The 16,250-nt window shown below is 31.7% G+C and overlaps 1 protein-coding gene and 3 non-coding genes across 4 annotated transcripts in view; 1 reads left to right on the forward strand and 3 right to left on the reverse strand.

Annotated features, from left to right (window-relative positions):
• Positions 1 to 516: 516 nt before the first annotated feature.
• Positions 517 to 623, forward strand: LOC149896610 (U6 spliceosomal RNA). The gene has a single exon (XR_016458334.1). It is a non-coding gene; the product is annotated as a U6 spliceosomal RNA (small nuclear RNA).
• Positions 624 to 1,463: 840 nt separating this feature from the next.
• LOC149896611 (U6 spliceosomal RNA) lies at positions 1,464 to 1,570 on the reverse strand. The gene has a single exon (XR_016458331.1). It is a non-coding gene; the product is annotated as a U6 spliceosomal RNA (small nuclear RNA).
• A 968-nt stretch (positions 1,571 to 2,538) lies between these two features.
• The window catches only part of Np (serine protease notopleural), a 34,714-nt gene continuing 21,002 nt past the window's right edge, over positions 2,539 to 16,250 (reverse strand). The window contains exons 4-10 of the mRNA XM_090117490.1: positions 11,235 to 11,615; positions 10,893 to 10,976; positions 8,568 to 8,745; positions 6,122 to 6,274; positions 5,568 to 5,683; positions 4,160 to 4,315; positions 2,539 to 3,384 (exon numbers count right to left, since the gene is read on the reverse strand). Of these exons, the coding sequence (XP_089973616.1) occupies positions 3,221 to 3,384; positions 4,160 to 4,315; positions 5,568 to 5,683; positions 6,122 to 6,274; positions 8,568 to 8,745; positions 10,893 to 10,976; positions 11,235 to 11,615 (1,232 nt within the window). The 3' untranslated portion in view covers positions 2,539 to 3,220. The remainder of the gene's footprint in view (positions 3,385 to 4,159; positions 4,316 to 5,567; positions 5,684 to 6,121; positions 6,275 to 8,567; positions 8,746 to 10,892; positions 10,977 to 11,234; positions 11,616 to 16,250) is intronic.
• On the reverse strand, positions 6,981 to 7,173 carry LOC149896613 (U2 spliceosomal RNA). Its single transcript, XR_016458332.1, has one exon. It is a non-coding gene; the product is annotated as a U2 spliceosomal RNA (small nuclear RNA).

The following is a 16,250-nucleotide window of genomic DNA, read 5'->3' on the forward strand; positions in this document are numbered from 1 at the left end:
TGAAACACTATTAAAAAACTACTGGTCGGTTTTGAGTGAAAATTTACAGTTATTCCAAATTGATAAAAAATATAAAAGTGCTTTTTTCGACGTGTTTTATTTAAATGAATTTGAAAGATGAGAATTGACTAAATAATTGAGAAATACGAAATATTTGAATAATTACCAACTGTTCTTTGTTTTACCGGCGGTCAAAAATCTCCGTCTATAAGCTCGTGCATTATTCTGGTGAATGCGCTTTATCAAATTTAAGTATCATCTAAATTCGTATTGGTGGTTTTCGCATGAAAGTGTAACAAATAATTCAAATCTAATTACTAAGAATACAAACGAAAAACTGTGAGAAAAAGTCTCGAAAGTTCAAGATTTAAATTTTAATCTATGGTTCACGATTGGTTATGGTTTCTGTGCCCTCTAGTAGCATTTTTAAGTACTACATATTAGCTGATCCTGAATCGCGATGTAGATATTTTTTGTGTCACTGAGTTTATATACAATATTTTAGGTAAAGAAAATGTACTCGCTTCGGCAGTACATATACTAAAATTGGAACGATACAGAGAAGATAAGAAGGGCCCCTGCGCAAGGATGACACGCAAAATCGTGAAGCGTTCCACATTTTTTTGACAATATTATTTCAAATGTTTGAATGAAAAACGTATCAAAATAATAATAATTATTCGTGAACTTTTCGTAAAGCAAAAGTAGAGCACTACCACTTTCCCTACGTGCATCACGTTCAACCGCGTGCAATAATATAGCGGCTAAAATAAATGTAGATTATTGTTGGTGAATAATTTATTGAAATCGGTCACGATGTAATATATAATATAATGGTGTAGAAAATATTAAATGATATGAACGAAATAATAAATTTTAATTTTTAGTTCCATTCCCGGACGAAGCAAGTGAATTCTTGACAATTTTTAAAGTGAAACTTTTATTACATCGTCTCTAACTTTTTGGTCTGTGTTACGCATGTCGCGTGACGGTCGGCTGCCGAGTAGGTATACCGTATAAGCAGTGTTCGGAACCGTTCGAACAGTTTCACTTTTACCGTGGTTTCATAAAACCACACAGTTTTTATAATTAGGTAACGTTTCTCATGCGTTTCTCTTTCAAAAAAAAAAGACGGGTTGCACTCCGGGAGTGCCGGCAGAAGTGGTGAAGTTTGATATTTTGGAAAGGTATCCGTCTTACGCATGGAATATAAGGGCTACAAAAAAAAAAAAACATCCGTCTTACACTTTTTCGATCAGGCCACGTGTCCTGACGCGAGTTTAAGATTTTATACCCAACGCCGCTAAAGAAGTTTTCACTTCAAAAATTTGCCAGTATTTCGGACCCATCGAAAATTTGCACACTGTTTTGTATAGCTACAGAATACTGAATAGGAGCTAACGCGTATTGCGTATGTATAGACTATAGAATGAAAACATGAAAATTAAAAATAAAAGTATCAAAAAAATGTGGAACGCTTCACGATTTTGCGTGTCATCCTTGCGCAGGGGCCATGCTAATCTTCTCTGTATCGTTCCAATTTTAGTATATGTACTGCCGAAGCGAGTACACTTACTAAGCTTAAAATGCAGTATATATACTGAGTGACGCAAAAAATATGTACATCGCGATTCAAGTTTCATGAAACACTAATCATAACACTAGATGGCGTTCAAATGCCGTAAAAGCGTCTTCTACATTTTAAAATACAATCTGTCTGTTTTATTTAGTAGATGGATCTTTTCTAAAACATGAAAAAAAAATATCTTCAGGTTACTTAATACCATCTAACCTATCTTAATACATATAATATTAGCTTATTAGGTTTAGTACATGTTTTTGTGTAGTATTTAATATTATGGTATGGATTAGGTATTTTTAGTTACAATACTTTATGAAAACTGTATTGTGATTTATTATTACGTAGGGATGATTTGAAGAGAAGCTGAGAAGGTAAAGTAAAACAACGTGATATTTGTAGTATTATATTTATTTATAAATAATTAAATTCGTTGTAAAAATAAAATTCATTTACCTAAAATTATGGCTAGTCATAAATAGAAAAATAATAAATGCATTATTTACGAAAATATCAATTATTTACAAAGTTCTAAGACTACAATGGACGGATAATATCATACGTATTGGCTCAAATTTTAACATTATTTTACTTAATTATCTTAAGTAAATATAAAAAAATTGGAACACAACAAATTAGAATTTTTATACAAAAAATACAAATACCTTTTGGCGATTATTTGTATATTATTATTTACCTAATAAAATAAATTACATTGTCGATTTGATGCTTAGAAAAAAATGCCTGTACAATATGTTACTTATATGTTTGTTAGAGGCATTATTTTTAAAAATCATTATAGTTGTGTTTACAAAAATAATAGTTTTTTATTATGAATAAAATAGTTTAAATGTTTTTAGCCAACAAAAAATTAATTTAAATACTATGCATTTGTTGACCAAAGTCATTTTTTTCCAATTAGTAAACATTACAAGTCATAAATTATTTTTAGAAAACAATTTCGTTGTCATCTCATTGATTTTTTCGTTACTTTTAGAATTAAATAATAGAAACGGAGATCGTTTTTATAAAATTCTCAATTTTTTGTTATCATAATAATATTTTTTACAAATATTATTTTTTTGGAGTATTTTCCGTCGATATACACCAAAATACTGGTAATCTACCGCTGTTCTATCCAGTTCAGTTATTATTTTTAATAAGCGGGAATACCGTAATAAATTAATATATTTTTCTGCTTTTAATCATTTCTATGAAGCAAAAATTGACGTCTTAAAGCAGGAATAAATCCAGTGTCGGAAAGTGATGGCGCTAGACGAACCAACAGCTTTGTCTTTTTCCCACAAACTTCGGTGTTCGTATACACTGTAATGTGTAAAAACGTATCAATCAAAGTTTTTTCACCAAAATCGTTATAAAGTCACCATTTTTGGGATTTCTTTTCACGTTTTAACCAATATCTTAACAAAATTTGTAATTTTGAGCGTTAAAATCACACTTTTTGAGATTTTTTAAAATTTCAATAATTAGTCTTTACAAAATTGGTATTTTTGACTGATAAGATCACAATTTTTGTGATTATTTTCACGTTCTAACCATTTATCTTCACAAAAGCAGTAGTTTTTTCCTTAAAATCACAATTTTTTGGGATTTTGTTCAGTTTTTTCTATTTTTTTTTCACTAAAACTGCAATATTTGATTGATCCAGTCTCTAAACTCGGATATTCTTGTATAAACACCAGGTTGGTTGGGTTCCGCACACCCAATACCCCATGATATAACTCCGCCGAGTACAAATCGGTCGTCGCGGTCCCGTTGTATCACCATTGGCCCGCCGCTGTCACCTGTGAATGAATGAATGAAGGAATTAATTAATATAATGGATACGCAATATTTTTGAATTTCATTTGTGTTTTCAGTCAGATGATAAATTTACAAATAAATGAATACAAGGCAAAAATAAGTGAATGTTTTTATTAATTACATAACATAATGTGTAAAAGCAATGAATGAATGACCGAAATGAATGGAGGAAATATGTTTTGTAAGACAACTCTTGAGAACATTGTCATTAAACAGTATGTGAATAAGTACAATAAGTAAATACTCAAAATATCGTACAAATAATATAATTGTAGAAACTTACGCCTGTGTAAGTTTTAATCTATGGCATGCGTATAAAGAACGCTCATACACGATGCATTATGCAAGTAAATTTAATGATTAAAAACCGTTAAAAAGATGAATGACATGAATACGCAAAAAAGTGATTGATAAATATATTTCAATGCAACAATTCCCTTTTTTGAAGTGAAAACTTCTTTAGCGGCGTTGAGCACTTTTTCTGTAATGGGTATAAAATGTTAAACTCGCGTCAGGACACGTGACCTGATCGAAAAAGCGTAAGACGGATACCATTCCAAAATATCAAACATGCTCAACGTTAATAATCAAGTTTTCACTTTTGCCGGCACTCCCGGAGTGCAACTCGTCTTTTTTTATACATAAATATTTATTTTTTAATTTATGCATACCTATCTGTATTAAACGAACCAAAATCGTTTAAATTAAGAGATGTCTATGCAAAAATGTATATTACTAAAATCACAAAACTCTCACCTTCACAGCTATCAGCGCCACCTTTCTTCCACCCAGCACAAATGAATATATTCGGTATATGTTCATTGTATCCCGCGGCTTGGTACATCGCTTCACACGCTGTGTTATTTATCACGGGTACTTCGACCTCTTGGAGTACACTGGGGAGTGGGCCCTCTGGAATTAAATAATTAAATTAAATAAATCCATACTAATATTATAAATGCCAAAGTAACTCTGTCTGTCTGTCTGTTACTCAATCACGCCTAAACTACTGAACCAATTTTCATGAAATTTGGTATGGAGATATTTTGATACCCGAGAAAGGACATAGGCTACTTTTTATCCCGGGAAAATGACGCAGTCCCGGAAATCCCACGGGAACGGGAACTATGCGGGTTTTTCTTTGACTGCGCCGGCGAAGCCGCGGGCGGAAAGCTAACAATGAATATTGTAGGTACATACAAAAGAGTAATCAGTCTGAGACTGCTGAAAGAAAACTTATAGCTGAGAATTTTCATACCTATATACATAAAACATTTTTTTTATTCATTTCATAGACAAACATAAAGATATGTAAGTCGTGGTCAAAGAGAGCTAATCGATTATTTTATACTGGTTTATTTATTATTATATTATCTGTGTGTAGCTGAGTTAGTGGAACAGTTGATTAAAAATTATAATTATATTCCGACAGTTTTGCACGCCTCATAAGCGAAGCGTTGAGGTGGGTACTACTGTCACTTCGCGCAAAACATCTGATTTTTCAAACTTAAAATGTCTTTATGTATCATACATTGCACTTGTAAGATAATACATACACACACATATTAAGAAAAAACACTATTTTTAACGTTCATGATATTTTTGACGTCATTTTTGTTATTTAAACTAGTTAAAAAACAGTTTAAAAAAGTTCTGTCTTGGACGTCCGTGTGTCTGTATGTGCGGATCCTTTTTCTTGTTAACACGATAGCGACCGAAATACTTTACTAATCGAGTCTTTTTTTTCTCTTACGCTTGAGTATGCTCAGGAATAGAACCCTTTCATTTTTCAGGGTCTGATTCGATGTGGTTTAATTGTTATTAAATAAACAAAAATAATAATTAATAAATATTTATTAAAAAAAATTATGAGGCGTGCACTTTTGGATTTTCCAAATTATTTTTTAACATATTAGTTAAATACATTTCTATATTTATTTAAAATTTATACCTGTACGTGCAATTTATAAATAGGTATTATGAATTTGAAAATTACAGAATCATACACCATACCGTAATATTATAAAAACTAGATTATTTTTCTTTCTTTAATTTTAGTCTAATTCGGAAACTAATTTTTAGTGCAGGAAAGTGTAATAAATAAAGTGCAATTAATAAATAAACAAGTCAGTACAAAGTTATTGTTCATTCGTTCACTACTAACCGTCATACAGTCGCCCCCAGCCAGTCACGTAGGCAGTTTTGCCGACGTAATCGTCGTCATTGTCGGGCACACACACGGGGATAATGTTCGGTTGGAATGTCACTGGCTCGTAGAATCTGGAATAATATTAATTAGTATTGAATGAAATGCGAAATACTTTATTGTTAAGGATAGCTTCAATTGATAATACATAAACATCGCTAAAGGCGATCCCTCCCTGATAACTAGTAGGTATTTATTGATAAAAAACAATGATTTATAAAGCAATGTTTTTTTTTAATTGAAAAATCGACAAGTTTTGTTCAAAATAATTATATTTCAGAAATATTATCAATATCCGGGTCCTTTTTGTAAAAATTTAATAAGCCTATGTCACTGAGGAATAATATGAGAACAGGTGAAGCATCTCTTAAAATCGGTCACTTATTTTTTTATTTTATTCGTTACAAAAATTCGAAAAAACATCATCTTTTATCTATTGTAACGTTTTGGTCAACTTGACTAAACTTAATATATTATTGTAACATAAAATCTCTCTTCAATAAAACACTTACCTCAACAAAGCAAGGTCATATTCAAAAGTAGCCGGGTCAAAATGCGGGTGGCTAGCTATGATCTGCACCCGTCTCTCCGCGAAGCCGTACGGTTCCTCCTCATTCGCTAGATCGTGTTCACCAAGACGTACTAGTAGTTCTGATGGGGGTACACTGGGAAATAATTAAATAGTAGTATGTATATAGTGAAAATTGTATAGAAAATATAATAATGATGAATGAACGAAATGAATGAGCACATTCATCGTTCATTTCCACAGGAATCATGGGCAATACTAAACTATGATAATATATCAAGAAAAGACAAATCGGTACATTTTTAATAATTATTTTATACAAAAAAAATACACACACACACACACATGCACACTCAATTCTGTGTGACGTATTTTTTTCGACATAATTATAATATAAATATTTTTTCTAGTCACTTTGTATTTTGATTACTCACATTCTGAGAATTTAATTTGTATTAAAATGAAAATTATTTATTTAACAAAAACTAGTGAACAGGAAGGAAATACAGATAATATCATAACATAAAACCCTACGTGTCAAAGACTTCAGACATGTGACCTTTAAGAAGGACGAAGATTATTGTTTTATCTGAACATCTTTCTGTAAATTGTTATGGAGATTTATCAAAATCAAGATGATAATTATTTAGTTTAAAATCTAGAAAACACGCTTATGAATCTTATTTTAAATTTTAAATGTATTATAATCGTAATATATTGTGTTAAATGTCATGTCCTTATCTTACAGAAATATATATACTGATTTTTTGATATATCAAATATAATAATTATAATTATTAATCAATATTGAATTAGTTCAATTGAGTAATTTTCTTGGTTTCTTTATATGGGCCGATCCCGGCGGCACTTCAATGCCGGGCCGACCCGTGACGGGAGTGGAGCGAGCCCCGAACATCCCGTCGTTTCACAAAAATCAGTTTAATATACTGGTCCCGCTGTGCGGGAACTTTCAGATATTAAGCTGAAAAGAACAGATACTACACTTTGATCTTAGCCAAAAGGCCGAGAAGCGATGCTGAAATTTCGTGGTAGGGGTTATTTACTAGCTCGGGAAAAAATAACGATAGCGGGATCTACAAGCTGACAGAATGCTGACAGCGCCATCTATTGCGTGTATTGTAAGTATATACTCTCATTGGGAGTAGAAAAATTGCTTTATTGTAGCTGCATTTCTTAATATATGTAATTATAATGTTATGCTAAGGTCAAGGGCACATTGCAGTAATTAATGCATAATACAACGGCTATTAAATTACGAATAATGCATTTTTATACATGATGTCGATTGCAATGTTCCGTTTTCATATTAATAGATTTTTAAAGTAGGTAATTACTAGGGATGTAACGATACATGATTTTGCCGATACGATACCGATACCGATATTTGTAGTAATGTATCGGCGATACCGATACCGATACCGATATCGATGGCTTGGTAGAAAAATAAATAGTGAATTATGCATAAAAAGTTACCAACATTTAACAGAGACAACTGTTAATCGTATTCTTTTAAATAAAAATTCCAAATCAAAAAACAACAAAACCATTTATTTTAGTATTATTATTTTACAAAGTTTAAGTAATACACACACAATCAGTACCTAATAAAAGTTTACTATTGGTAGAGTTTTTTCAGAAAAGAAGTGCGCACGCGCGGGCGGCCTCCCGCATCGTTCATTGGGCGCGGGTTTTTGAATTTTTTAATATAAAAAAATTGGTTGTTTGTAAAGTAGGTCTACGATCGAGATGTTTACGTGATAACATAATGCAGTGGCAGGGCTCGAAATGAAACGGGAGATCCGTCCGTCTCTCTCTCGTTATACCTGCGATCGCGCTCGTGAGGTTTTGGTGTGACACAAGTTTATGAACATGTCACCCGACTAAAACGATTTTAAAAAAGTTATCACGATAAAAATTAAAAAAATTCAAAATTATTTATTTATTTCCTTTACATAAACAAATTTGTGATTGGAACACTCCTAGTAAGCAAATAAAATGCTTGTGTCAGGAGGTTCCGCTCTTCCTTAACACTATTACAGAAACAGAAATAAAACAATATGAATGAATACAATGCAAAAACATAAAAGAAAAGAAAGAATTTAATAAAAAAATATCGGTATCGGTTGATTTATTATCGGCGATACCGATATATCGGCTTGTCGATTATATCGGCCGATATATCGGTATCGGTATCGTTACATCCCTAGTAATTACATATTTATTAAATAATTAATACTACAACAGTTTACATTTATGTACCCCTATACACACATTCCTGTTGTATTATCTACAGTCTGCACTTCTAGACATACTTAGCATTATATTCCTTCAACCTCAAAGTTCCCCATAAACAACTATCAACAACCAAACCATCATTATTAAAACACTACTGTTAATCAAATACTCACTGTTCCACACAATGCGCAGCCGTAATTGCCCAATTTTCGTTCAACAACGCCGCCCCGCACTTGTGCAAGTACGTCGACGTCCTGTACTGCCGCAGGGATATCTGCCACGGCCACTGACCGAAGCCGGACTTCGCGCCACCAACAATACGTCCTTGCGGCCACATACGACGACCGCACACTGCCAGGAGCATTAGCGTAGAATTTATTATCATTTTTATTTACTTTTCTTTACACACCAGGAAATATAACAACTATTTTTAGAACACTAGCCAGTAAAGGCATAAAAGAAAAAAGAAAAATTGTCTGTCATAGATTACAGAATAACGAGAATTTCAAAATGGAATGGAACGTCTTCATTCGAAACAAAGCAATGTTTGTGTTTCTGCTAATGATAATTATTTAAGCCCGTTAAATGTAGTGATGTTATTTGAAAAATGTTTAAATTAGTGTTACACAGTAGGAAGTGTTTTTGTTCACAAAAATGTCCTTAAAGAACCAATTTGGACGCTGCCGTTACGAAACTGAACTGTTTTTATACAAGAACAATCTGTGCTCAACGTAAGTATTAAAAAGTATAATCATGACTGCAAAGCTACGGATAAGCGTTGCCATTTTCGGTAGGCCATTGCCCGATTCAGTGTGCCACGAATCACAATACACTTAAACTTGCACTTGTTCAAATATCAAACAGGTTCCACTTCCTTACACAACAATAAAGGAAAATTATAAATGACACTTTTTCAAGCAATCACTCAATATTAATATAGGTACAATATTTCCCAAAACATAACATAAAACCTCATTAGAGCAATCAAAAGTTCCCGCCAAAAAGAAAAAGTAATGTTTTTTTTTTTATTTAAAATCGTTCCGATACACGTCCTTGCACCTTGGCCGTATTCACGCGCGAACTCTGACAGCTCAAGTCATTGTTTGTAATGTGTTAATGCGAAATATATATTTTTTATTGTTATTTACGCACGGGAGATCGCGGTTACATTTGTCGGGCTTTGACCGTAGCTTTGGCGAATGCAAATTGGTTTTTCGAAAATTGTGGTCGGAATTTTTAATAGGATATTAATGTAAGGATTGCGTAATATATTTTTATATGGAATTATTCAACCAGAAGAGCACTACTTATTTTAAAATAAGTCTTTCTTATCAGATTGATAGGAAGGAAAAGATTTCATTGCAAGATTATTATTTAAATGCTTCCCTGTTTTGTTTCTTTTATGATTTGAATTTTAGAAGTATTTTAAAAGCGATTTTATACACGATAATATTCAAGACAATTTTCTCGTAGTTTCTTGCGGTTTCAGCACGATGATTTATTTTTATTTTTTAATGCCTAAATATTAGTAGATAATATGATAAATAAAGTCACTTTACTTTTGATAAATGTATGATGTTTTTTATTTAAATGCATTTTTTAAATACGATTTGTTTGTGACCATGGTAAATGGTAATAAACCTCTTCTATTATTAACCACAACCGCAAAAATAATCTTCATGTGGTTGAATACGGAAGTTAAATGGTTAAGCTTATATTATGTAATTATTGTTAATTCTTTGTTTATATGTTTCTACTATACCTACGTAAGTATATACACTACTTTTAGCTATCTGTATAAATTTTGAATACTTAGAAGCAAAAGTTTTTTTTTATGTATTAACGAGCAAACGAGCTGGCGCGTCACCGGATTAATGCGATGATTGGCGCCGCCCATAATCACCCACAAGACCATGTACGCTCTTTTTGAAGCACCCTAAGTCGTATCTGTCCGGAAATGCTGAGCTAGAGAGGTCGTTCCACAGAGGAGTGGTGCTTGACAGAAAGTTTAAAGTTATATACTCGTTTTATCATCAATTTCTTTTAAACGACCATATTTATTTAAAGAAAAAATATTTTTTTTTCTATTCTAAAATAAATATTGATTTGTTGACCGTACAAGGAAGTATTTTAATATCGAGGTTAGGTCAAGAAAATGGCTACTTAATTACAATGTAGAGACTTTATTTGTGATTGAAGATCATTAGAAAATGTATATCTAGATAATTCTGTGTCATAAAGAATTATAAATTTATTTATTTTTTGTTTCGATAATATAATAATAGTTCGATTCATCGCCCATTTTTGCACTTGATTACTATCAAGCTATTTTTCCGTGAGTAGCTTTATTTTGATGAGACGCCCAATAATTTCCTGTACGAAACTCTCGATTGTGGTAGCTAACAGAGGTAACAAGGATAAAATGTTTTGATTTGATGGTTCTCAATTAAAAAAATATATACATATATTGTGTTTAAACAACAAATAGACATGCTTACTATCTTTATAATTGGACGTGTTGAATGTTGCTTCTGTGGTTGTTGTTACCGTTGTTGTTGATTCTGTCGTGTTGCTTGATTGTCCTGAAACATAAATACAAACATAAAAACAAATATACAGTCCCTTCACATCGCGTGAAAACGAATTTTATATTAATCTGCATGCATTTCAAATTCTTTTTTTTTATATTAGTGAATTTTTTAAACATATTAGACTTTTTCTTTAAAATAACTATGTACATACTTTTAGTTTGAATAATAATTAATAATAGTAGACTATTATAGTTGCGCTTTTAATACGTATTGTATATAATAGTATCAGTACTTCAACGATTTACTTACCTTCACTAGCTGTTGTTTCGTTCAGTGTAACATTGGCCGCAACAACAGATTCTGTTGTTGGCGGTACCGTTGGCGACAACGTCACATTAACTGTGAATTCCAACAGTTCTGTTGCTGGCGTTGATACTGTTGTTACAGGTGTTGCAACACTCTGTGTTGTTACACTTTGTGAGGTAACGCTTTGTGTTGTTACACTTTGTGTTGTTTCGGATTGTGCTTGCGATGTGTAGGATTGCGTGAGCACTGTCACGGGTGCTTCTGTTAATGTTGATTCTGTTGTTGTTGTTGTTGTTGTTGTAGTTGATTTGGTTGTTGTATCTTCTTTTGGTGGGGTTGATAATAGCACCCAGCCATCCGGCGGTGTTATGGGTGACCATAGTTCTGTAAAATAACATTCAGTTTCTATAATTTTAACAAAACAACAAATGACTATTTTAAGTCAAGTTTCAATATAATCTATATCACTTATGACTAAATTTTTCCACATAATATTGAATAATAACTATCAAAACAATTGAGGTTTGCTTAGTTATGAAAAATATGACTTTACGTAAATATATTACAAATAAAACAGCTTTTGAGTAACTAACACAGTAAAGCTTGACACCAGCTAGTTTAAAATAAACACGTTAAAACCCATAGACAACTAAGGCAAATGTTCTTTTCAATAATAACCCATAATAATTACTATAACTAAAACACTAAGCTGTAGAAAACAGTCCTTTGTTATGCTCTAGTAATTAGTATTCCTGACCCCTTGCAACAGTACTTTAACATTTAACAGCTTAGAAACAAATTACAGTGTTAATTACAACATCTCAACACGGTATAATTATGGTTAAATTATACGTAATAACTATACTGTAGTTTGTATTGTTTTGCTGTCATGTTAGTTTGAATCTATTTTTTTTGTCGGAAAAAGTCTATACTGTAACTGTATTTGATTTGTTTTAGATTCTACTAGATTCTTTGTAAATACGGACTACAACTGACAAAATTAATGTTATTTAAATAAATACAAAGTTAAGTACATATATAAAAATTATTTTGATTGGAAAATATGCCGTGTTTAGACTTCTAAAACCTCAGTTGCCTAAAATCTTTAAGTTTTGTATATCTTTTCTTTCTTCTATCTATATTACCTAGCGCATTAAAAAGTATTATTTATTTTATTTATTTATTAAGTACCAGGGATTATACCATGATGTCTTATAGCAGTATTATATCCAGTGTAGGAGAGGGATGGCGCTAGATGACATATATAGCGCTGTCATTTTTCCATACTGGAAATAACACTGCTTTAAACACCATGGTTTGGGGGCAAGATGCGTCAAATGAACCTTAACGCACGATTCGTGAATAAAAACGAACAAAAGCATGACCTTTAAATTGATAATAGAATGTGAAAGTGATTTCGCCGCAGTGACCCGGCGTGGCCCGGATACGTGATCTGACTGTGGGCATGATTATTGTCTTCACAAGACTTTAAGGAAAAGGTTTGAATCGAAGTTAGACTTAAATAATTTGGAAAATCCAAAAGTGCACGCCTCATAATTTTTTTAATAAATATTTATTAATTATTATTTTTGTTTATTTAATAACAATTAAACCACATCGAATCAGACCCTGAAAAATGAAAGGGTTCTATTCCTGAGCATACTCAAGCGTAAGAGAAAAAAAAAGACTCGATTAGTACAGTATTTCCGTCGCTATCGTGTTAACAAGAAAAAGGATCCGCACATACAGACACACGGACGTCCAAGACAGAACTTTTTTAAACTGTTTTTTAACTAGTTTAAATAACAAAAATGACATCAAAAATATCATGAACGTTAAAAATAGTGTTTTTTCTTAATATGTGTGTGTATGTATTATCTTACAAGTGCAATGTATGATACATAAAGACATTTTAAGTTTGAAAAATCAGATGTTTTGCGCGAAGTGACAGTAGTACCACAGTATTACCATCCTACAGTATGGCGACGAATGTACTTGTGCAGAGAAACGGAGGGGAACTGGCGGGGGGTCGGGCGACGCGGGCCGCTTAATGCAATCACGCTGAGTTTGCATTAACTATCGCGAAAGGATGACGCAGTCGTATTTTTTGTGTAATAATTTTATTATACATAGGTACTTACATATTCTATTATGACGCGCAAAAACTGTTCCGTTTACTGATGTAAATCTACATTGAAATCCCAGAAGGAAACAATATTTCAGAAAGATTGTATTAATTGTATCTGTTGAATTAAAATCAAAGCTATGTATAATATGTTGTCCTCATTATTTTCTAATCAGATTGTACATCCCAATGCGAATGCATTACTTAGTTAAATGGTATAATATACAATTAAGAACATCCAAAAATAAAGTGTCCACGTAAATAATATTTAGCAGTGCAATATCTGTAATTATATATTTATGAACAAATAATTACATCAGATTTAATAATCGCAATTATTTTGAATGTACATATGAATAAATGATTTCATCATAATATTAATAATCAAAATTGTTTTACTTCCCATTTGTTGCAACCCTAGCGTATTTTCGTGTGGCAGCGTAAGTACCTACGCTGGCGGCGGCATCGCGCGACATCAAAGGCGATTCCTTACTGTAGGAAATAATATTGTAATACTGTGGTAGTACCCACCTCAACGCTTCGCTTATGAGGCGTGCAAAAGGTTCCAAATGCCAGTTAAGTTTTTAAAAAAGTTGAATTTAAATCGACGTATCGTTGCATATTATTTTCTTTTCTTTATGGCTATGAATGCTCTGGACACTATAATAATGAAGGCAGTTAAATAAAAAAAAATATATATTCGTAACTACATATGTATATATGGCTTTAAATTTCAAGTTACGTCTTTATTTTACTAGTTATTTCTTGATGTGGATGATACTGAACTTGGAAGTTATCTTAGAAGTTCGAACTATATCATATAACTTATAAAATATATTTATATTTGAATGGATTTCCATTCAAAAGAAGTTTGAATTGCATCGAATGAATGGCGAAATCAAAAGCCAAACTATAGATCTATAGACCGAGAAGATTCAGAAATCATCTCATCTATTCTTTAAGATATATAATAAATTATAATAATTATTCCGTTAGATCGATTACTACATGAAAATTATAGTATCGATCGTGAGTCATACTGATGTTATTATTTGTAAACATTCTTGTTTTACATTTTACTATTTGACGTAATCTGAAACGATTTATTAACTGCTAATAATAAAATTTCAGCCTACAGCCTTCAATTAAGCTTATGTTAATATAAAGAAAATAATTAATTATTCTGACATGACAGTGCAAAGTATACAATTTTGTAGTAATATTTCTTCTACCTTATTCAAAGCTGAACATCATCTCTCCAAACCACGTTAAACATAGAATTATTCGATTATTTTCTCTTCTCTCAGATTATAAAAGGTACAAACAAAATTGTTAGGTATTGCTCATATAAACTAATGTAACGTCACAGATTACTACGTGGATCGTCACGTAACGTAACGTAACATGAGTGGCAGTTATTATTTAATTTCATCTAACCTAACGACTTTTTACCATTTAGGACATACTTATTTGTCAATATGAAATATCGTATCGAGATTTTAACAAGTGTATGTATACGTGAGTAATCACAAAGGATGAATAATAAAAACAATATAAAAACTACAGTCAACGACCTGCCATCGGTCTTTTAGGTAAATATATTTTTATAATAGATATTTGAACCGTTAGTGTGTTAAGGTTCATAAATTATACTGTAAATTCGATTTTTTATGTATTTGAAGTTTTGTCTGTTGTCTCTTTTAATACCACAGATACGTAATGTCACTTCGAGTACAAGAAGTGTCGGTTCTTTCCCTACGGTAGGCATGACGAAAGATTTTGAAATCCTCTTCCATAATGTGTGTATACGTTTACTATACAAGAAAAACCCTATATTTCGGTAAAATACTTAAATTTAACAAAGATAAAAGCCATTTTTCAAAAAATATTTATTAACTGTGCCAAAACAGCTCGTAGGTGTCATTGCGTAGGCGTGACGTCAAACTTTGGTAAATACGTAATTATTTGTACGCATTGCGAAGAAAATTAAAAAAGTCTTTATTTAATATGTGTTATAGAAACGAATTTCAAAGTTTATGAGTGGTGTGCAGTATTGCAGTATGAATCCACATAAAAATAATGCTCAAAAATGTGTTAGTAATTATTTCAAGCGAGAAATAATAAGAAATGATTGTATAAAGTTGGCGCGGAGAACCCCGAACCACGTATTCGTGAATTCGCAATAGGCATGACGAAAGATTTTGAAATCCTCTTCCATAATGTGTGTATACGTTTACTATACAAGAAAAACCCTATATTTCGGTAAAATACTTAAATTTAACAAAGATAAAAGCCATTTTTCAAAAAATATTTATTAACTGTGTCAAAACAGCTCGCAGGTGTCATGGCGTAGGCGTGACGTCACATTTTGGTAAATACGTAATTATTTGTACGCATTGCGAAGAAAATTAAAAAAATATTTATTTAATATGTGTTATAGAAACGAATTTCAAAGTTTATAAGTGGTGTGCAGTATTGCAGTGTGAATCCACATAAAAATAATGCTCAAAAATGTGTTATTAATTATTTTAAGCGAGAAAATAATAAGAAATGATTGTATAAAGTTGGCGCGGAGAACCCCGAACCATGTATTCGTGAATTCACAATTATATTTCTGTTCTGAGTCGATAAATCATACGTGAAACAATAGAAAATAAATAAAAATGCGTATTCTCAACATATTCATAACAACAAAAAACATCTGATTTGAGTTGTTTACTTAAGCGTGACGTCACGCGTGTTTTAGTCAAAATGGCCAACTGCAGTATTTCAATGTTTTATTTTATTGATAATCTCATTAATCTTAATGTTTTTAAGATTTCTAAGTCACTATATGTAATTTATCTATTATACATTTTCCCTTAAAAACACTAATACGATCATTTATGGATACT

Source organism: Colias eurytheme, chromosome 28 (assembly GCF_061535395.1).
Source record: "Colias eurytheme isolate Ceu_HAF_F1 chromosome 28, ilColEury1 Martin Lab GWU primary, whole genome shotgun sequence".
Taxonomy (NCBI): Eukaryota; Metazoa; Arthropoda; class Insecta; order Lepidoptera; family Pieridae; genus Colias; species Colias eurytheme.